At 39.6% G+C, this 23,419-nt stretch overlaps 1 protein-coding gene across 2 annotated transcripts; it reads left to right on the top strand.

The window, feature by feature from the left end:
- Positions 1–739: 739 nt before the first annotated feature.
- On the top strand, positions 740–23,204 carry STARD5 (StAR related lipid transfer domain containing 5). 2 transcript variants are annotated; one of them, XM_072619294.1, is made up of 6 exons: positions 740–930; positions 1,757–1,806; positions 2,317–2,449; positions 9,577–9,694; positions 14,919–15,012; positions 20,404–23,204. In XM_072619294.1, the coding sequence occupies exons 1-6, from the start codon at positions 832–834 to the stop codon at positions 20,549–20,551; spliced, it is 642 nt and encodes a 213-aa protein (XP_072475395.1). In that variant the 5' UTR covers positions 740–831; the 3' UTR covers positions 20,552–23,204. The 2 variants fall into 2 exon arrangements, with proteins under 2 accessions (XP_072475395.1, XP_072475400.1); XM_072619299.1 differs by lacking the exon at positions 1,757–1,806 and having other exon boundaries at positions 754–930.
- Positions 23,205–23,419: the final 215 nt, after the last annotated feature.

Raw genomic sequence — 23,419 nt, 5'->3', positions numbered from 1 at the left:
AAAGTCTAGGGACTCCTTCCCGACGTAGTCTTTGAATAACTGAAAGAAATGTTAATGTTCAGTTAACAGTTACTGAAAATAAAGACGCAGTTTTTTCCCCCGTTGACTTTCACTGACCTCCTGAAATTGTACCCAGGGAGTCCATGAGCCCATGGATCCCAGGTGAGAAGCCCTCGTGTAAGTCAGTCAGATTGCCCACAGTTGTAGTGGTGTGCAGGGGTTCAGAAGGAACAAGTTCAAGAAGGCAAGCTGCTCTTTAGCAGAAGAGGGATGCGTCTTCGCTGGGACTTCTCGTGCGCTGGGGTGGTAAGACGACCTACTCCTGGTAAGGAGGTGGCGGCGGACTTCGCTTCAGAGTGGCCTAGTGGGAGGGCCAGGCCTTTCTCTCCCTTTCTCGTAGCTAGGATAGAGGGCGGAGGCATGCTCAGCCTGGTCCTGCCCGGCCTGAGCCCTGGTGGAGGTCCCCTCTGCTCTCCTACGCATCACTAGAGCTGGGATCCGCTCCGCCTATCTCGCCAAGGGCGTCTCCCCGACCTTTCCAAGCAGGGCAGCCCCAGGCGCCTTCTTTCCAAAGTCTGGCAGAACTGGATCAGGCAAAACCAGAGGCCAGGAAGCGATGAGAGCACCCCAGACTACATTGGACAGACCACGTGAGGCCTCTCCTGGAAGGGCCAATAGGGGAAATGGGAGGGACGGTCCCCAAGAATGGGGATTTTCAGACCAATCCGTGAGGCAGGGGCGGGGTCTGGGCCCGACTCCTCCCCACGTGGTGAGGACTGTCAGCGGAGGTTCTACCTGCTTCAGTAACGCAGGGCTCACTTTTCTTTCGCCATGGACCCAGTTCAGGCAGCTGAGGTGTCCGGGATAGTGGCCGAGAAAATGCTGCTCTACCGAAGGGATGAGAGTGGATGGAAGACGTGTCGGAGCGGCGTGAGTGATGGGGCCCCAGGGGGGACAACAGTCGGACTAGGGCGGCCCCGCCGCGGACTTGGCATCTTCTCTTTTTCTGCTGCCTGCACCAGGCTGGCACAGGGCATCCTCCCTCCAAGTTCACGTCTCGTTGAGGGACACTGTGCTCTGCGCCCCCTTCTCATCCACACCCTATTCATTTCCCTACCTCTTTTCCTGGCCTGTGCCCTCATCTCCCAGACTTAGTACTACCCCTAGGCTGTGCTCCCTGCACCCCAAACAAAGAATCTTCCCTGACTCGATCCAGACTTTCTGTCCATCTGCTCCATGATGCTTCCGTACCCGGACAAGCCTCATCAGCACCCCCACCCCGGTCTGACTCAGTCCAACGATCGCTGCCCCTTTCAGTGCGGTCATGCCTGACAATTTTCCAGAGTTCTGAGATCCCCGCTGGAATCTCAGAACTCGAAACTGCTCTAGAAGAATCAAGCTGAAAACTCCGAACTCCCGCATATAGGAGGATTTTATTTTCAGAAATCTCCTTTCAACAAATGTTAAAGAATCACCTACAATGAGCTAGACAAGGGAGATACAAAGATAGGTAGGTTACAACTGTGTTTCTCTGAAAACGCACAGGCTCTGCTTGGATGTTAAGTAAACTTTCACTTCCTTGAAATTTGAATTTTAATAGAGACGCTAAATTGTATAAAGACTTACACATTTTTTTTTTAATTTTTGTAAAGCACATGAAGGTTTAGTGGGGTTTGAAAAATTCCAGCGACATTTTGAGTCAGGTTGAGACGTCCTTCTCAAGTGTTTTTCTCTTCCCCAATAATTTTGTTAACAGAAAGGAGTCACAATTTCTTGGAGGCCTTCTACGGAATTTCCTGGAAACCTGTAAGTTAATGTGTTTCTTTAAACTATAGAGGACACTGAATCTTTCTCCCCAAAATCCTGCTCACTTACTAAGTGCCATAGTATATATAGCACAAGGGGGTCCTTTGAGGTCAATCCATCAGAATTATTTTACTGGGAAATATAATCTCTTATTCTGAGACAAATCATTTTCATCAAATGGAACTTGAATGTGGAGACACAAATATATACAGGCATAAAAGGAGGTGGGCTGATAAGCTTTGGTTTCTTCTTGGATTTATTGCTCAGTGATTCATTAATTCAACAAGCATTTATTAAGTGCATTATTAAGAAGCACTTATTAATGAACACAGTCCTGGGAAGACAAAAGACAATAACAATGGCTTTTCTGTTCATTATACATGCATACATATGTATACATATACACACATACACATACATATATACATACATACTTATCTATATGAACAGTTTGTCCAAAGATGAGCTATGATACTCAGTGCCAATTTCCCTCTGTCTTTCCCCAAACAGGTACAAAGGAGAAGGAATAATAAATGGCAAGCCTGAAGAAGTGTGGAAATTTTTAGCACCATCAGATAATGGATTACGGGCAAAATGGGATGAGAATGTGAAAGAGCTTCAAGTTCTTGAATTGGTCAAAGATGTAAGTCTGTGTTACCTTGGGCAAGTCATTTAACCTCTTAGTTCCCCAGGCATCTTTCCCAGACTCTTAAGTTACAGACAAGTCGCTGATCTTCACCAGTGAAGGAAATTTTCACACCAGAATTTCCTCACAGGAGTGAAATCATAGGTCCAGACCACATAATAAATTAAAATAATTATTACCTCTTTAGATACTGGTTACACCATATTATAACAATGTCTCTTAGAAGGAAGCACCAAATAGTCAGAAATATATTGAATTAGGAATCAGAAGACCTACTTTTGAGTCTGGTCTCTGGCATTTATTATCTATGTGATCCTGGTCAAGTCACTTGTTTCCCTAGGTCTCAGTTATATTACCTATAACATGAGGTGATTGGATTGATTGATTCTCCAGTTTCCTTCCAGCTCTAACATTCTATGACTGGTCTCTCCTTGAGTGTTAGAACTGTATCCCTATACTGCTTTTAAAAGCATGACAAACCGCTGGATGAGCTCATGAAACCATTAAATATTATTGCTAGTATATAGACCTGGAAGGTACCCCAATGATTATCTAGCTCAAGAGTTCTTAAACTTTCTAATTTTGTTTGTTTGTTGGACCCCTTTGACAGTATAGACTCCTTTACATAATTGTTTTTTTAAATAATTGAGGGAAATGCTAAATATCTTTTAGATCTAAGCAAAAATAAAAATGTGATTTTTTTCCCTTTTAAGTTTATCAACCTCCTGAAATCTATCCACAGACCCCAGCTAAGGACCCCTAATCTAGCTCGATTCTGTTTTCTCATGTATGAAATAAGTGGGTTAAGTTAGACATCTGAAGCCCTTCCCAGCTCTTACATTTGATATTGTTTGGTTTGCCCAAGCATTTGGATATTCCTAGATAAAAAGCATCATGATGACAAAAAAGGGGTGAGACAATCATAGTGGGAACACTAATGCTTTGCTGGAATTTAGTACTTTATTTTGGTAGTACCCTACACACCTCACCCTCCCACCCCCAACAAGATAGGGTGCAATCTTAAGTAAATAAGTAACTAGTCTGCCACTCCCTAGAAGAATGGCTACTTTATCTGGAGCCATGTGGCTGTTCGCTTTGTCCCCACCCCCTTACTTGGGTTCTATGTCTATTTGTATATGTACTTCTGTAGATTTCCTTGGTCCTTTTGTTTAACCTTTTATTTTTCTCTTGACTCCCATATTTGTATTTCAAAATTTCTTTTCGACTGCAGTTTTTCCATCATGTCTGTTTAAAAGTCCAGAGGACTGATAATGAAATGTACTATCTACCTCATGACAAGAAGTGATAGATTTAGCATGCAGAATGAGATAAAAGTTATTGCATACAGCCAATGAGAGAATTGGTTTTGTTTGACTATACATATCTGTTTTAAGGATTTTTTTCTTTCCTTTTTCTTTTTTAATGGGATTGAGGAGACAGAAGAGAAAGAACATAGATTTCTCTTAATAAAAAACAATTTTTAAAAAATAGGTTGGGGGAGGTTGTTATAGATATGGAATATTGCATGCAATTTCAGATCAGGTATTTTTAGTTTTAATTGTTTTTTTTACTTTGTTTCAAGAGACTTCTCATGGATAGGGAGTCACATCTGGAAATATTTGCAATGTAAAAACAGAGTACATCAATCAAACTTAAAAAAATAAGAGCACCCTGGGTGCTGGGTCTCAAAATTCTATTCATTCATTGCACTGCTTTATAAATAATAGGGACAGCTAAGTGGTACAGTGGATAGAGCACCAGTGCAGGAGTCAGGAGGACCTGAGTTCAAATCTCACCTCAGACACTTGACACTCACTAGCTGTGTGACCTTGGGCCAGTCATTTAACTCCAATTGCGTCATCCTGGGTCATCTCCAGTCATCCTGATGAATATCTAGTCACTGGATTTAGATGGCTCTGGAGGAGAAGTGAGGCTGGTGACCTGCACAGCCCTCCCTCACTCAAAACAACATCAAGAGCAAGTCATGTCATTATTTCTCTGATGGCATGGTCTTCTTCTGCAATGAAGAACTAACCCCCACTGTTATAAATAGTATCCCTAAAGCACATCAGGGATAAGAGATGCATCATGACCTTGTGACACTTGTTTTTGTTTGTTTAATCATTTCAGTTGTGTTTCGCTTTTTATGACCCCCATTTGTCATTTTTTTGGCAAATGAAGTGGTTTACTATTTCTTTCTCTGGCTCATTTTTATAGATGAAGAACTGAGGCAAGCAGGGCTAAGTGACTTGCCCAGGTTCACACAGCTAATCTGAGGCTAGATTTGAACTCAAGCCGAAGAGTCTTAATGATTCTAGGCCCTGCCCTATGCCACTTTAACTGCTGTGTTTTGTGGAATTTGAACATGACAGTACATTTTTACATTGTCTTTCACTACTGTGTAATGCAACATAATTTCCCTGGATTCAATTCACACATGATTGATGTGACCCTTCAGCCTGGTTTCCCCATAGACTGGCTATAAGACCTCAGGGGAGATTGCTTAAGATTTCTGTACCTCAATTATATGTAAAGCCAATATGCCTTTCTTTCCATAAGAATGATGAAGAGTAACTGACCCAATTAGGTGAAGCCGCTTATGCAAGTATGACAGTAATAACAACAATAAGTATTTATATAATTATGGTTAGCAAAGTGCTTTGCAATTAGCTCATTTGATCCTTGTACCAATTGTATGTGGTAAATGCTCTTATTATTCCCATTTTACAGATGAGGAAACTGAGACTTACCCAAGATCATAGAACTAACAAGTGTCTGAGATAGGAGTTGAGTTGTGTCTTTCACTCTGTTTTTTAGACCACGTCGGTAGAGTAAATAAGCTTGACTTGATTTTATGTATCCTCTTTTCAAATGTTATTAGGTCCTTATTGAAAAATATGTGGGGGAGAGTTAATTTCTTAATCAGAAAATTAAACATTTTGTGAAGATCCTGTGATCCTGACAGTGTTATCTTATATGAAACTATTATTGCTGCATTCTGTAATGATTAATTCTATGGGCGTTAAGTTTTTTATCCTAAAATCACAGAATTTTAGAGCTGGAAAGGACTTTGGCCTGCCCTGGATTTGAGTTCTAGCTTTGTGACAAAAGGAAGTTACCCCATCTTCCTGATTCTGTTGAGGTTAAGGGGTGCTGGGACTCCTAAATAGCGACACACCGGGTCCTGCCTGAATGAATTCCATCCAAGTCTTCTTTCAGCCAAAGAAAAACAAAAGTTTATTAAAGATATACCATATTGAGAAGACTGTTATGGAACTTAAGTATTTGTATCTCTAATGCCAGGAGGCCAGATTGAACCTAACACTCATGTAAACAGACTAGAGAGAATCTGAGCACTATCATGGAAACAAGATAAATCTTATATACAGAAAGACTGAGGGAGGAATCCAAGAGTGGTCAATTAGTCTGGGGTATCTGCAGGAAGGGAGGGTGTCTTGGGAGTGTCTTTATGGGAGTAATCAGAAGCCTGGAAAAGGAATCAAGGATGGGGAAGTAGCCCCAGGAAACCCAGGAAACCGAGATTTGGGCATAGTGATAATGAAAAGTTTATGGCCTCAAGGGGACATCAGTCCAGTGGGGAAATCCTAGAAGATTTCAAGGTGGGATTTTCCAGGGCCCTTTAGATAAATGGGGTAAGGGCCAAAGGTCTCGGCTTGGGCCCATTCCCTGTCAGTACCTAATCAGTAAAAGGAGAGAGCCCCAGATTTGGAGTCAGAAAACCGAATTTGGAACCTGGCTCTGCCATGGTCTCACTCAGTTTCTTCACTTATAAAATAAGGGAGTCGAACTTGATGACCTCTAAGATCTCTTCTAGCCCTCAATCTATGATTCTGTGCTCATGTGTTCTCAAGTGACCTCAAGTCATAGGGTCATAGTTATGGAGCTAGAAGGAACTTTAGAAGCCTTAGAATGTAATATCTTCATTTTCAGATGTGGAAACTGAGGCCCAGAGTGAAGTGACCTGCCAAGGGTCACACAGCTAGTGAGTGGCAGAGCCATGATTCAAACTCAGGTCTTCCTGACTCCAAGTCTAGTGCCCCAATCTACTTAACTGAGTTACTATACCCCATGCCATCTCCCCATGGATCCAAGTTAGAAGTTCTAGGATTTAGTTGAGCCTCCTCCTTTTATAGATAAGAAAAGTAAGATTAAAAGAGATGGCTTATCTAAGATCACATAATCATTCTATGAAAGAGCTAGGACTGGACTCCATTGGACTACCAGCCCAATGTTTTTTATGCTTTAAATTTTGTCTTACTAGCAAGCAGTGTGTAATTTAATCAAAAAGTTTAACCATAGCTATAGAAGATGTCAAGTTCATTTGTTCTGAAGCCCAAGGAAATCTGGGATGGCAAATAGGCTAAAAAAAAATAATAGCAAGCATTTAAGGTTTGCAGAGTGTTTTACAAATATAATCTCATTTTGCCCCCATCACAGTCCTGAGAGGTAGGTACCAGTATCATTCTCATTTTGCAAGTGAGAAACTGAGGCAGATAGAGGTTAAATTACTTGCCCAGGGTCACAGAGCTAGTAAATGTCTGAGGCTATATTTGAACTCATCTTTCTAACTCCAAGTTCATAGTTATCTAGGTATGCTAAGTTTCACTGAAATAGAATTAAGAAAAGTTGCCCTTTAAAAGTGATGTCACTCCAACTTGCCTAACAGTAGAAGGGTTAGGCTGATCAGAAACCAATGGGAAATAACAGTGAGAGCTTCAGATTGTAGAGAGATAGATAGCACAGTATGACAGAAAGAAATAGACCACTTATGGTCTATGATCATGGGTACCTCACTTGACCTCTTTGATCCTTAGTTTTTTCATCTGTAAAAACTAATATAATGATACTTTTATCTTTGTGTGATAACTAGTGATGTTGCATAAATTAAGTGTCCAAGAAAAAGAATATTAATACTATATTCTGTATTTAGGCACCATCTGCCATAGTCAATTAACCTTGATCAGTCAATATCCAAGCCATCTATAGCTGGAAAGAGAGATGTCCAAAATGGCATAGTCCTTCCCCTGACACAAGAGTCTATCCCAGAATATTTCAAGTGACATTTATGGGAATTTTGAATAAGGAAAAGATAGTCTGGGTTAACATATTATCTGATTTCTCTTGGACCACTCCCCCTGAAGAATCTATAGGGATCCTGCCAGAAATCTCCGTGTGAAATCTAACTGGAGAATTTTCCTTTGGATGAGTCCTAATTTCAATTGTTTCAAGGTTGGAGAGGAGAGGTTGGAGATCTTATTTAGACCACAATTTAATCTGCTTGTCAACTTTTGTCTGTTTCTCTTAGAAAGACTTTTTTATCTTCAGCCTAACACCCACCTTTCCAGTGGGTTCTTCCTGGAGTCTGGAAAGAGCTTTAGGAAAAAATATCATTTCTTAATATTTTCAGTTTTGCTAAATGGGTTTTACATTTGATTACACATAAGAAAAAACCCACTTGCCAGATATGTTGTGCATTCCAGGAAAAATTGACTTAGATGATTTCTAAAGTTCTGATTTTCTGTGATTCTTGATGGTTTGTGAAGTGTAAAGCTAAAAAGTGTGAGTTTTGTTCCCTAATGCATGATGCCTGCAAAGCATGTTTTCTCTGTGGATGTGAAAGTGGTCTGGGAACCACCTTGAACTCTCCTTGAATCTTCCCACTTGATCTGGTGTTCCCCTGAGGCTATAAGCCTTTCATTATTGCCGAGCCCAATTTTCTGTTACCCTTAACCTTAGCCTAGCCCTCCACTGTCTTTTACCTCCGGATTGCCTCCAGCTACTTGCCACTCTTGATCCTATTAAAATCGTATTTTCTTGCTTCCTGGAATCCCGATCTCTAGTCGCCCCAGTCCCATCAAGGTCCGCCTTAGACAGACAGCTCCTCCTTCAGTCAACCCAGACTACTTGACCACCCCTACATCCCTCCCTCAGTCTTTCTGTATATTAGATCCACCTAGTTTTCCTGAAAGTGCTCAGATTCACTTTGGCCCACTGGCATTAGTGATACAAATGCTCCGATTCCTTAAGAGTATACCCAATATGGCAGATCTTTAATAAACTTTGTTTTTCTTTGGCTGAAAGAAGGGTTGGGTCAAATTCATTTGGGCAAGACCTTCATGTCACTATTTCATGGTCCCAGCACCTCTAAACTTTAACGAGTTTGCTGACAGTTACAGACTCCTCTCATTTCTCCTGTATTTTGTTTCACTTTTTTCCCCTTCCTAGCTTTACCTTATTATTATTTATTCCCTCCCCCCACCCCAAGGAATAAAAGTTATTTTTTCAAGTTGAGGAAAACAAAGAGAACTCAGAAAAAGAGATACTCCCCAATGAGCAACCTTTTCTTCAGAGACTGTGGAGCGTCAGTCACCTATAGGGAGGCTTGAGATCTGATTCTCAGCAACCATTGCTTCTTCTGATTCCTTGGGAGAGGATTCTTCGGAGGCTTTCCCATAGTTCCTAGTGACATTGGGGCTACTCCCTGATATTTTTTCTTTTGTAGTCTTTTTTAAAAATGTCTTATTCCTTTTTTGTTACATTACTATCGTTTCCTAAAGCACAGCACCAACTCTGTATTACTCTGATAAAGTGGAAAGAACAATGAAGTTGGACTGCCAGGACCTGAGTTAGAATCCTATCTTGTGCTGCTTAGTACTTATGGAACTTTAGGCTAAGTCATTTAACCTCAACTTCTCCGGGCCTGGGTTTTTTCATCCAGGGTTTGGTCTAGATCAGAAGAATCAACTGCAAATAGAAATAGGGCCACTAAACCGTACATAAAAGATCCCTGAAGGCCAACTGTTGATTTAATTTTAAAATGCAGTTTTACTCCACGTTTTATTGACTTTTTCATTTATTTCGTTAAGCGTTTCCCAATTACATTATTATCTGGTCTGAGCTGCACTCAGTAGTGTTGTGGACTGCATTTGGCCCATAGGCTGCATGGTTGACATTTCTTGTTTAGATGACCTCTAAGATTTCTTCCAGCTCTAGAACTATGACCCTATGTTGGGTGGGGTATGACTATGATTTTTTAAAAAGTGTCGAGGATTTGCTTATTGAAAAGGTACTTTGCAGATAATTCTTTTCCTTAAATTTGGCAGGATCTTTTCATAACCAGAACAATCACACCATCAGCTGCCATGAAACTCATTTCTCCTAGAGATTTCATAGACCTGGTACTACTCAAGAAATACGATGATGGGACTATAACTTCTAATGGTGAGCTATGACCTTGTGTCTTTTTTTTTTTCATTTCAATATGTTTGTGTGTGTGTGTGTGTGTGTGTGTGTGTTTGTGTATTGACTATCTAATACAATGATTCTTGAAGAAAGTGGGCCTTTTGGAAAATATTAGCTTGTGTTCCCTGGGCCCTCACCATTACACAGCTGTCTTTGTGGAGGGGAGGGGAGAGGGAACTTCCTGGACTTCCTGTCTCCTCTACACCAACTGTTTTCAACCTTGTCTTTTCTTCTTTCAATGGTACTTTGTTCCATCCCATCCCACCCCTCTCTAAGCAGATGACATTCCTTGTTCTTTTAAGTTACCAAAGAGAATCAGTTCTCTATTTTGGCTTTTTGTAGGGATCCCGTCTCCCAAGTGGGGGTGGAGGGAGGGAGGACTCCTATGGGAGAAATCAGAGCACAGAATTTCTGATTTGGGAGTTTACTTTTATTTTGAGTCCGTGGTTAGTGAGGGAGGGGGAAGGGGATGATAGAAGGGAAGGAAAATAGGAGGGTGTAATCAGAAGTAAACATGTTTGAGGAGAGACAGGGTCAAAAGAGAGAAAAGAGTAAGTGGAGGGCAGGATAGGATCGAGGCAAATGCAGTCCTTCACAGCATGACTGTTATGGAAGTGTTTTGTATGACTACACCTGTAACCTGTATTGAATTGCTTCCCTTCTCAATAGGGGTAGGTGGAGAGGGAGAAAGGGAAAGAATTTGAACTCAAAGTTTTAAAAATGAATGTTAAGTATTGTTTTTACATGCATCTGGGAAATAAGACATACAGGTAATGGGGTATAGAAATCTATCTTGCCCTACAAGAAAATAGAAAGGAAGGGGATAAGAGAAGTGGGGGGAGGAGGGATTGAAGGGAGGGTAGATGGGGGAAGGGGCAATCAGAATGCATGCTGTTGAGGTGGGAGGAGGGGAGATGAGGAGAAAATTTGGAGCTCAAAATCTTAGGGAAATGAAAGTTGAAGAGTAAAAATAAATTAATTGAATAAAAAAATGTGCTAAAATAATGAGTAGCATAAAATGATGTAGCATCAACCCTGCAAGAATGCAATACCTCTTATCTCCTGTTTTTCCTAGTGAACTTCCTTGTTAATTGTATCTTTTGCCTTGTATCATTTTGCTTCTGCATGGTCTAGGGAACAAGTACTTATTAAACACCTGCTTTGTGCCAGTCACTGTGCTAAGTCCTTTGCAAATATTATCTCATTTGATCCTTACAATAACCCTGTAAGGAAGGCACTGTCATTATCCCCATTTTACAGTTGAGGAAACTGAGGCAGATAGAGGTTAAGTAACTCTCCTGGGGTCACATAACTAGCCTGTATCTGAGGCCAAATTTCAATTCAAGTCTTTCTGACCTAAGGCCCTGTGTTCCAACCACTACTCCACCTAGCTACCTCTGGATGACATGGTAAATGTCTCCTTCAACTCTATGATCCTATCATGTCTTTAAATGCTAATTTCTAATATATTATTTATGTGCTTATCTAGTCCTCCACAAATTCCTATTCTGGGAACTTTTCATTTATTGAAAGTGATATAAATTATTGAAGATTATGCTGGAAGAACTCAAGTTCTGGCAGTTTCTATTATGCTAGAAAAGCCTTCTAGAAAACAAGAACTATGAGTATAGAACACCATATATAATTTCAGAATCTTTTAATATGTTGGCTAATTTTGATAAAGTTTTTTCTCTTAATTATTCTTCATTAATAAGAGATTCCTCTCTAGGAGGAGATCATCTCTCTAGACCTAGATCTAGAAAAAGATTGCTCTCTAGAAAAAGGAAGAAGGATGTATTGGAAAATGGAGGTGATATAAAAACCAAAGATTTTCAATCGTTAAGAAAACAAAAAATAGGCCTTCTTAAGACCAGTCTAAGCATGAAAAGATTCACCACTTATAGACTGGCCATTAGCTCATGAGTTCTTTGACCATCAAAACCCATGAAACAAATATAGATATAAAATGGTGCTGAGTTCTCCTTGATTCCCTTTCAATTCTACAGTGAAGGTGGCAAAGTAAAAGAATGGAAGCTGCATGGGGAAGTGCTAAGAATCACGATTTTTAAGACAACCTCTAAACATTAAACTAGCCATTTGTTTTCCAAATCTTCATGCAATGCCCCAGGGGACATATTACTGGGGGAATTGAATCATATGAATATTAAGATTCTCGCTCCAAATGATGTTAAAGCAGAAAGAGCATGGGCTCTGTAGTCAGTCCATGGGTTGAAATCCACTCTCTCATGCTTACTACCTGTGATCTTGGTGAAGTTTCTTAACCTCTATAAGATTCAGTTTCCTCACCTTTATAGTGAGGGGTAGGTCTAAATGATCTCTGAGGTCTTTTCCAGCTTTTAGTCTATGATTCAGTGATCCAGAAAGCAAGAGGAAATTGTAACTAAATGGAAGGCTCTCCTTGGAAATCCCAACCCTCAAAAAAATTCTTCTCTCACCCCCTCCCCCCCAACTCTAGGGGAAGGTTTCCCTTTACAGGTTGTCTTGAAACAAAGACTAGACAGAGACTTAGAGGATATGTTGCAGAGCAGGGTTCTTATTCAGAAATGCATTGGACTAAGTGAACTCTGAGGTTTTTCTTATCTCTGATATGAGTTGCTAAAAGGATCCAAAGATAAAAGAAATGTCATTTCATGAGACATTTGGTCATCTGGTATTGCAATGTTTGTGGTGTACATTTGTAGAAGAAAAACAACAAAGCTCTACTGTTTTCTTTAAAAGACAAATAAGTGAACATTTCATTCAATAGCATAAAATGCTACTTTGCTACAAGAACCTCCTATACTAGTATAATTATACTGATGGAAATCACTGTGTTGGAAACTTTGGTGATTAGTATCGAAGGAATCATTAAACTGGGAGATGCAAGAGCATTTGTTTCTGAAACAGAAGGACCTTCCAGGGGAAAGTTCAAAGGAAAGAGGGCTTTCCTCAAGATGCTAAAAAATCCTCCAGACATGTATGTGTTTGCAGAAGACATTGTGCTAGCTGCACTAATCCCCAAATAACCTGTTAATGAGATTCCCTAATCAATTCAGTTTCGCAAACATTAATACACATCTAACTCCATGTCAGGTAGTATGGTGGGTGCTTTTGAAAATGAAACCAACCCTGGCCTTAAAGAACTTACATTCTTCTGAGCAGACACAACATGTACTAGGAGAAGTCAATAACCATGTAAAAGAAATCCAAAGTAACCTAGGGGATGGAGGGAGGTGAGGTAGAAAGGACTAATAACTGAGGGAATCAGAAAAGTGGTCTTTTTAGGAGCTTTCATTGACTTTCCTCAAGAGCCATGGATTTGAAGAGGTGTATGGAGAACATCAGGTAAGGCTGGAAATCTAGTACATGAAGGTGAATGATAGGAAATTCATCCGTTAAGATGGGTTTGGGCCATATCATGAAAACTCTTCAATGCCAAATAGAAATGCTAATGTTTTGTCCTAGAGGCAATCAGAAACCACCAAAGCTACTTTAGTGGCATTCATCAATGAATATACATTTATTAAACACCCACAGTATACTTGGCATTGTAATAAGTTATGGGCATACAAAAAGAGGGAAAAGACAGTCCCTTGTCTCAAGAAGCTTACAATCTAATGGAGGAGACGATACTCGAACTAGCATACGTAAAGCAACTATACACAGGATAAATAGGCAATAATTAACAGAGGGAAGGCACAGGAATCGGAGGAGGCTTCCACTAAAAGATTACTGATCACTGTGCAATAGTTAAATGCCTGCTCTTTACTAGGAAGCTAGATGGCCCAGTGGATAGAGTGATGGGCCTCGGACACTAACTAGCTGTAGGACACTGGGCAAATTACTTAACCCGTATTTGTCATAATCCAAAATGGCAAAACCTCCCAGTATGTTTGCCAAGAAGACCCCATATAGGGTCATGAAGAATCAGACATGACTGAAAAAACTGAACAGCCACAATGTTATGCCCTCGATGCCCAAACACACAGAACACGACCTGACTTCAAACAGATAACATCCTACTAAAGCAGAACAACATGATCACAGAGGAATAAATACAAATATATGCTTGGAAAGGCTTGAATGGTGATATGGCAAGGCAACTGGAGACCTGATGATGGTGTTAGACTGTGAGCTTTGGGAGAAGGGACTATTTTTGTTGTTGCCTTTCAAGTAGGGAGTGTAGTGTAGCTAGGGGCAGCTGGGTGGTGCAGTGGGTAGAGCACCAGTGCAGGAGTCAGGAGGACCTGAGTTCAAATCTCACCTCAGACACTTGACACTCACTAGCTGTGTGACCTCAGGCAAGTCACTTAACCCCAATTGCCTCATCCTGGGTCATCTCCAGTCATTTCCAGTCACCCTGATGAATATCTGGTCACTGGATTCAGGTGGCTCTGGAGAAGAGGTGAGGCTGGTGACCTGCACAGCCCTCCCTCACTCAAAGCAAAGTCAAGTGCAAGTCGTGTCATCATTTCTCTGATGGCATGGTCTTTGGCAACGAAGTATGAACACATTTATAGTGTAGCTAAATCAGTCACTAGGCTATCGAGATTGGGCAGGGAGGAAGGTGTAACAAGAAGAGTGGAGGTGATGACCTGAGAAAGAACTAAGGGGTTGAGGGATTACAGGTCATAGGGAAGATAAGAATAAGTTTAAGAGGAATAAAGTACAGGAAGAGATCATTATCCAATATAAGCACTTCAGAGTTCTTATCATGGAGGTTGAACTGTTCTAGGTGATAATAAGAGCACAGAGTAAGAAGCTCAGCTCTGACCCCTTACTACCTGTGTGACTTGAAACAAGTCATTTGCTGGTTATGACTCAAGTGTCCTCAGCTGTGAGATAGGGAAGTTGGACTGGAGGGTCTTCAAAGCCCCTTTTTAGTTCTACTATCTCCTATATGCAGATGATTGCTAAGGTTCTTGCAGCTTTCAGAATCTATGCTTCCGGACACACTCTAGGAATTTAATCTGATAACAGATACAAGTCCTTGAAATTTTCATTCTCTTTTCTTCTCACACCTGTGTCCTGAAATTCCCTTTCCGTGGCATACTGTTCACATTGATACAGATTGATCCTGGGCAGCCCACTATGTGCCTGCTTCTCTTCACCCCCTTCCTGTGGCATCCCATAGAGTAAGTCATCTGAATGTCCTGCTTGCCAAGTCAAGGTCAGTGACTACTTCTCTGTTCTTTTTTTCTAGCTACCTACGTGGATTATTCACCTTGTCCTCCACAATCAGGTTATGTGAGAGGGTTTAATCATCCCTGTGGTTGCTTTTGTGAACCTGTTCCAGGGTAAGAAGAAATCTGTTGTCTTTTATGCATAAAGTGACTCCACCAATTTTCCATCCATATATTTATGTGTATATATATATATATATATATATATATATATATATATATATATATATGTATATGTGTGTGTGTTGGGAGGAGGGAGCATAATGAGCACATACACACATGCGTATGTAGTCAGGGTGAAATGGTAGTCATATGTTAAAATGGGCAAAATGAAGAAATGTTTTCAAATATGAAGCCAGAACCCACTTTGGAAATTTGGATTATATTACTCAAGACAAATGAACAAACAACTCCAATACAATGCTTTAAGGTTTATAAAATGCTTTCTTTGCAGCGGTCTATAATGTTGGTAATTCTGGACAAGACTTGTGATTTCAATAGTATAAAAAATAATTTGTAACCTGAAAGCAAATTGACTACTTGCCACTGTTGTCTATTTCTCCCGCCTATAATTTTTAAGGAATTGGGACAAAAAAAGTTAAAGAATGCATCCAGTCAGTGGTGAAGCTAGTACTAAAAATGAGGCCTCTCCATACTGAAGTTAGGTCACTTTTCCTTAACTAAATCTTTATCAGTTGATTTTAGATTGCTTGTTATGGTAAGTAAGAGATGGAATCACTGAGGGAACAAAGGTTTGAGTTTCTGAGCCTATCAATTTATTAATCAATGCATAACAATTACATAAAAAATTGGGGCCAGTGGCCTTTCTGAGCTTTGGCACGGGACAGATTTTTTTTTTTATGTATTAAAAACAAATACTCAAATAAGACTAATTAATTAAAAGGAAACAATTAACCAGGATACAAAATTAGGCAACCTGATTTTTAATTGGAGGAAAGATTAGGGACTTTCCAAGTTAGGAGAGGGGAAACAAACAGGTACAATTCTTGAAATCAAAAAAAAGAGGTTTCCTATTCTCTGTAAGTGACTGTATTCAGTCAAAGGAACATGGAAATGGTAGGTGATTGACCAGTAAGGGGCCAGTTTTCAGATAAGACCTACGAGCTACTTGAGGTATATAATAGTGAGAAAATTCCTCGCATCAATCTTCGGATTTTACTGGGTTTCTGGTCAACACAATCTAGGTCCTTAGTTAAGGGTCTCTAAGTAACAGGAAGAGGTGATCCAGCCACCCAGGCATGAAAGGTTATGTTCAAACAAAGCAATAAAGTTTTCTGACAATTCCCATAATTGAATAAAGTTTTATCACACGACAGAAATTAGACTAGACCCACAACTGAATAGGGAAGTTGATTAGCTCCAGAACTGAGTCACAAGTTAAGATGAGTCAGTGTAGTTTACTCAGTTCTCACTACCATTTTCTGTTCTAATTCCTGTACTGCTCAACATGACCCTGCCCATAAGGCTGTGCCAGGTAACACACCCGAAGACATCTGCTGACTAAATTCTGCAGTGCTTTTTTATTTGAAGAAGAGGGGAAAGGAAGGATTTATAGGAACATAGATATAGAACTGAAAGAGACATCAAAGGTGACCCTTTCATTTTACAGATAGGAAATCTGAGACCTGGCTTGCCCAAAGTCACCTGGCTAGAAAGCAATAGGACTGAACTGTGAACCCAGACCCTTTGACTCCAAAGCCAAGGGCCTTTCTCTCCTGAAGTGTCTATACTCCATTTTTATATGTGTAAGCTACTTTCCCAATTTTGGTGAGGTTTTTGTGGTTATAGGATTTCAATTTGGTTTGTTTGGTCTTTTGGTGAGGTAATGGGAGTCAAATTACTTGCCCAAGGTCACACAGCTAGTAAGTGTCAAATGTCTGAGGCTGGGTTTGAATTCAGGTCCTCCAAACTCCAGGACCAGTGCTCTATCTACCGTACCACCTAGCTACCCCAGGATTTCAATTTGGAAGGACCTTAGAGGTTATCTAGTCCAACAATCCTGTTTTAGCATAAGAAGACTGAGACCCTGAGAAGTTTAAAAAAAAAAAGGCCTGGTTTCAAATCCACATCTTCTGGCTCTCAATCCATTGTCATTTCCACCTTACCATGCTGTGTTTGTATGTGTATCTCAGTAACCAATAACATATTCAACACAACTGTCTTTTTAGAAACACCATTTAAAAGTAGTTTTAAAAATATATAGGTAGACAATTATAAACTTTAAAGATATCATAGCTGCCACAGCACATGGTGTGGTGGAAAGAGCCCTAGATGAGAAAGGAGATCTGTGTTCTACTCCTAACTCTGCCCCTACCAAGGTATGGGACCTCTTGGCAGGTTGCTTCATTTGCTTCCTTAGCTGTAAAATAAAGGGGAAAAGTGTTTGCAGTCAGTGACCTCTGAGGTCTCTTGCAGCTCTGATGCCTAAAACACATGGACAGCTAAGTGGTACAGTAGATAGAATGCCAGGCTTGGAGTCAGAAAGATTTAATCTTTGTGAGTTCAAATCCTGCCTTAGATACTTACTGTGTGACCCTGGGCAAGTCACGTAACCCTGTTTGCTTTAATTTCCTCATCTATAAAATGAACTGGAGAAGGAAATGTCAACTCACTCCAGTAGCTTAAATCCCAGAAGGGATCACAAAGAGTCATACATGATTGAAGAACAACTGAACGATGCCTAAAATAGGAATAATTTTTTTGTTTCTTTGTTTTCCCTGTTATAAGAACTTTTCGAGGTCATGGACTTGGGCTCCGGGCTACCATTTCATGCTTTCCTTTCTTGACACACAGGGGTGTTTTGGCTGGGATTTCATGTCTTGCACAGATTTCATTCTTAGGAGCTAGAGAATTTGGGGAACCAGAGGAGGAAGACAAAACTTTTCCTAGATGTAGGCATTCAACGAATATGTTTATTTGACTTATTTTGTCCATGTTATCTTTCTTTAAAAACCTTAGAATATTTTTATATATCTTTGTCTAGTAAGGATATTTTATTCCTGTAGCATATTAATGATTTCAAAGCACTTTTCCAAAGCTCTGTAGTAATAAGTAGAGAAGGAAAGTGAAATGGAATCATTTCTCCCGACTCCCCCAGGAGTGAAGTCAGGATTTGAGCAACATCTCCTAGCTTCAAGACCCCCTACAGAGATAATTCCCATTTTGCCAGTGAAGAAGAGGCCAAATGAACCTCTACTAGGAATGTGATTTTGACTTCTTTCACCTTCCCCTCCCTGCTCCCTGAAACATTTGACAACAGTACCATGAGCTAGAATCAAAATGAAGGAACCATTCTCTAGGATCCGTAGGAGAACCATGAGCTTGTTCTGTTCACCATTTAGCGCATCCTTTGACACAACCAGGAGTCATGGAATGAAATATATCCTTTATTATGACTTCTTTGTAAATGAAGTATTTTTGATATTTCACTAGTTCTCTTAAAGAAGTTTAACAAGATGTCAAGTCTGACATCATGTTCCATATATTCCGCATTCATTAGCAATTGAAAATGGAAGAATATCTGCTTACAGTTCATACCCAAGAGTGAAAGACTATTTGAGGTATCCATCCCCATCATCATCAAACATTTATCACCTATGATGTGCGGGGCACTTGGCCAGGGCTAAGGATACATGATCCCTGCTGTCAGGGGGCTTATGATCTAGTTGGGGGAAAAGGATGCATTACATTGAAAGTCCAACAGCTCCTGCTACCTCCCACTCTTATTTGCCATCTGCTGTGTGAGCTTGGTCCAATCACCTAATCTCTCAGATCTCTTCTGTCTCTTCAGCAACTAAAGATGTTCTCAAAGGCTATTGGCAACTCTAATTATTTATGATTTCCATACTGGAAAGATATCATTTTGAGGTGGAATGAAATGTAGAATATGATTCTCATTGGGGTAACTAAGATGTTTTCACTCAGTTACATTTTTTTGATGAGATAAGTCTTAGACAAGTCAGTATGTATTCAGTATGTGTCTTGTTTTTTATTTGACTGACTTAGTCTTTATTGGGTTTTTGAATTATTTAGACTTATAAACCTCTGAAATATACTGAAGCCATACCCTCTTCCTCTTACATTAAATTCAGCAAACATTTATCAAATATGCTAAAAATTAGGCATGTAGAGACACCAACAAAAAACAACCCCCTCCCTCATGGAGCCTTGATTTTACTTGGGATATAGCATTAAAACAGATAAAGAAGTACAAGATAATTTAAGGAGGAAGAGAGTGCTATGTAGGGAGAGTAAGAAAGGCATGCTAAAGAAGGCCCTAGGTTGACCTTTAAGGTAAAGTACACAAGGGGCAGAGGTGAGTAGGCAATACGTTCCAAACATAAGAGACAAGATGTGGAAGAGACACATACGTCACCACTGGGGGCCATGCTTTCTTGGTGACAAGGCATATGTAGCTGAGAATACAGAGCTATAGGACCTTATTCCAGTCTGTTCACATCCTTGGCCATTTACCTTCTATATGAGCCTTATTATATCTTTTACCTACACAAGTTCCCTAGGTTCTGTGAGTGGATAGATAACTTTCCTGCTCACAAATGCTACTTGGTCAATAAGTAGAAGGCCCCTTCTGCCCTATGGATTGGTGTGGGAACACACCTGCTTTACCATCTAAGAGAGCAGGGGCTCAGAAGGTGAAGAACAAGGTAGTGAAGGAGACAACTGGGAAGGTAGGTATCATTTGAGTTTTCTAATTACAGCATGCTTACACAGTGGCCCCTGGTATTTAGATGTAAGATCAATAATACATCTCCAATAAAGAATTTTGTTGAGGAAGACAAGACCAGCCATGTCTGCATTAGGCATTATGATTACTCCCCTGAATTCTTTCCTATCTGCCTATTTGGATTTCATAAACAAAACTTAAAATTTCATATACGGAATATGTTGTTGGCTTTTTCGCTTAATATACATTTTCATAAGAGAAATTGCATAAGTAATTAGTACTTTTAAAAGTTCTTGATTTCTGAAATATCTAACCTTCAGTCTGAAGAATCTAGTTTGATTTTTTATTACTGCTGATCCTATCAACAGCCAAATTGGGGTTGGGGAATTAGGCACGAGAAGAGAAGGAAGTTACAAGGAATTGGAGAAAGTGAGGAGGTAGATGTTACAGATTTCCTCTAATATTTTTTAAATTATTTTCATGGGGTAGAGAAATGTTTTATTCTCTATAGCACCAGCTGCTAGAATAAGGATCAGTGAGAAAAAATAAAAATTTCAGCTTACAATTTGGTACGGCTTCCTAAGAATTTGAGATAGCCAAAAATATAATGGGGTACTTTGTGAGATAGGGAAATATTTAAGAAGAGATTGTATAACAACATGGCCAACATGTTGTATGTTTTGGACTAGATAACCTCTTCAGCTCACTTCCAAAGGGAGATCTGTAATTCTCTACCACATACTATATTTCTCTTACGTATGTATCTATGGGATAATAATATATGTTTGTTGATTTCACAGGGAACCAAACAAGGCCCACATTGTCAGTTTCTTTCAGACTGACCTCAGTGGCTACCTTCCCCAGAATGTGGTGAACTCCTTTTTCCCTCACAGTATGGCTGAATTTTATGATAATCTTCAAAAAGCAGTGAACAAACTTCAAGAATGATACTCTTCTCCATGGAAAAACATCCAGTTTAACCTGCTCAAAAACAGGAGTTGTTGGGACATCAGTGACATGATAAACAGGAGAACTCTGACTGGGGTTTGCTTTCTAAAAAAAAACAAATAAAACAGGAGGAAGACACAGATACCCATCAGGGATTTTGCTTTTCCTAACACCAGTCATTGACCTATTTCATTCTTCCTCCACCTTCTTCATGCCTTTCACCAAAAAAGAAAAAAGAAAAAAAAGGAAAAGAAAAGGAACCAGATTTTTGTAAAGTCATTTAACAGATAAGGTATCTTATCTTTGGCTTTATTGACTTTTCATTATGGATGAATCCTGCATAATCTTATGGAAGTAGTTTTGGATTTTGGAATTAGAGGTCATGGGTTCAAACCCTATTTTTTCCACTTAGTATCTGTGATATTTTGCATCACAACCCCTTTGGGCATAAGTTTCCTTTTCTATAATATAAGGGAATTGGACTAGATAATGTTTAAGATCTCTTCCATCTCTAAATGAATGATCCTAAGGGTTAAGTCTGGCAGAATTTCACACTTTGGTGGTAACTGTTTTAATCAGATAATTTTCTTATGAACTGCAGAAATAGGAATTTTATCTAAGATAGAAAAATTACTTGAGAATATAAGACAGACCCTACTTTAGTATGCATCGAGAGGGAACTGAGAATCAGCTCTACCTGATTTTCTGGCATCCTGCTGTTAAAAACAGATCCTTACTACTTATATTGCTAGCTCTTTCCTCCTTGTAGTTGGTTCTTCCTCCCATTTGTAATTACCCTGTATCTGTCCTTTATTGAACCTTAAGAGCCCTCCATGATATTCTTGAAAGATCACTGAATCTAGTCATCTCTGAGGCCACAGTTTCTCTACCTCTCTGAGAGTCCATTTTCTCATTTGTAAAAATAGGAATAATAATACCTGTTTTAATTTAAAGATTCAATGAGAACATATTTGTAAAGCTCTTTAAAACCTTGAAGTTCTCTACATATGAGTATTTTATTGTGTTTTTTTCTATCCAAATCTCCAGTTTGCCAACATTATTGTAAGATCTTAAGCTAGAAGAGACCTTAAATGTCTAATACAACCCTCCTTGGAGAATCCTCTTAGCAACTGATGGTCAGTCATTCTCTTCTTAAACCACCTTAAGGGCAGGGAACTCATTACCTTCAGAGGAAGCCCTTTCTATTTCTGAGTAACTCTAATTGTGAAGGAGTTTGGGGTTTGTTTGTTTTTAATTCTGTACCAGATTTTGCCTTTCAGCAGCTTTGGAATTTTGTTCTGATTTTCCAAGGAAACAGTCCTATCCCATGTTTCACTTTTTTTGTCATCTACAAACTTCATTAATCCACTTATTTTTTTGTCCATTGCCACCTTCTGTAGAAAGTTATTTATGTTTAATTGACTGATCCTAATATCTTGTTCTTCATTATTTGAGTCTAACCCTTAGCCTAATTCTGCAACACCCCTGAAGAGTTGTATGATCTAGGCCATATTTATAAGCTGTTTGTGTTAAAATATGGTCTCAGCTAAACTTGACTGATTACAAAGTGTTATCTTATTCATACAAATACCTGGTCCAGAAAATTAAATCCTGCTGCATAGACTATGAGACTATGATTAAATAGTCATTTCATTTGAGGATATTGCTTAAAATGGAGAAGAGAGATTTAAAAGTGATGGAGTATGGTAGCCACCTTCACGTATTTCAAGGTGTGGCACATGGAAGAAGGTTTAGAATCATTCACCATTTACCAGAAAACAGAAGTAATTGTCCCAATGGATAGAAGTTTCAAAAAGGCAAAACTTATTAACAATTAGAGCTGCCCAAAGATGGAACAGGATGTCCTAGGAAGCACTGTGCTCCTCTCACTAGAAGGCTTCAAGCACAAGCTGGACTCCCACTTGGGGTATGTTGGAGGGGGAGTTCTTGTTCAGGTTTGGAGTGAACCAGGTATGACCTCTGAGGAACCTTTCAACTGAGAGTCTGTGATATAAAATTTAGGTTAAAATGGAATAATGACTGGACTTATGATTTCATTGATATGGAGAACTTCCAGGTGAAGAAATATCTTTTATGAATGAAATCCACTACTTCTTGGCAATTTATTGTCTTAAGAGAGTTGCACTGGGAGGTCAAATGAATGGTCCAGGGCTACACAGTCAATATATGTTGCAGGAAGCCCAGGTCTTGCTGGCTTTAATGCCATCTTTCTGTAAATTATACCACATCGCTTCTTTGACTTAGTAACAAAGCAATATTCCAAATCATGACATGCCTGTTTTCTAGAGGAGTAGGTGTATAAGGTGGGGAGGGTTTAAAGTAACTGTGTGTTTCCTAACTAGTTGGAAGAATCAAGATAGAAACAGATTGTGAGTATTATTAGCCTTGTTCAGGGGAACAGGTTGGAGAAAGTATGTGAAGTGAAGAAACTTGGTCTGACTCAATATGCATGTGTAATATAGCTCAAGTCTTTCACCTTTGTTCTAATGAGCTGAGAGTTGAATGATCATCTTCCTTTCCTTATGTTTTCACTTGACAGTGATAGTTGCTTAATCTAAGCTTTTGTAAGGCAAAGGGTATGGGTTAACTGTGGAAGCTGATGGCTGCACCATTAAAAGTCTGCTTTTGTTCATTTTGACTCTGTATTTTTTCTTTTGTTGGCATTGTAGTCAACCATGGAGAAATCACTGAAGCACAAATCCCTGGGGAACTCCACTGGAGACTTCTCCCCAGGCTGACAGCAAACCATGAATCTTTACATTTGAGTTCCCTGCTTGGAACCCATCTCAAACTTCTCAATCACTTAACTGAGATTTCTTCACTCTGTCTACAAGGGAAGCATGAGAA

This window comes from Notamacropus eugenii, chromosome 1, assembly GCF_028372415.1.
Source record: "Notamacropus eugenii isolate mMacEug1 chromosome 1, mMacEug1.pri_v2, whole genome shotgun sequence".
Lineage (NCBI taxonomy): Eukaryota > Metazoa > Chordata > Mammalia > Diprotodontia > Macropodidae > Notamacropus > Notamacropus eugenii.
The sequence above is the reverse complement of the archived record's forward strand: the minus strand, read 5'-3'. Positions and strand labels throughout refer to the sequence as shown.

What these genes read in the sequence shown, in the direction of transcription:
- STARD5 (XM_072619294.1), top strand. Translation starts at nt 832, where the DNA reads ATGGACCCAGTTCAGGCAGCTGAGGTGTCCGGGATAGTGGCCGAGAAA. An exon ending in TTCTTGAATTGGTCAAAGAT is followed by an intron (nt 2,450 to 9,576) that starts GTAAGTCTGTGT and finishes TAAATTTGGCAG; the next exon opens with GATCTTTTCATAACCAGAAC. An exon ending in TGGGACTATAACTTCTAATG is followed by an intron (nt 9,695 to 14,918) that starts GTGAGCTATGAC and finishes CTTTTTTTCTAG; the next exon opens with CTACCTACGTGGATTATTCA.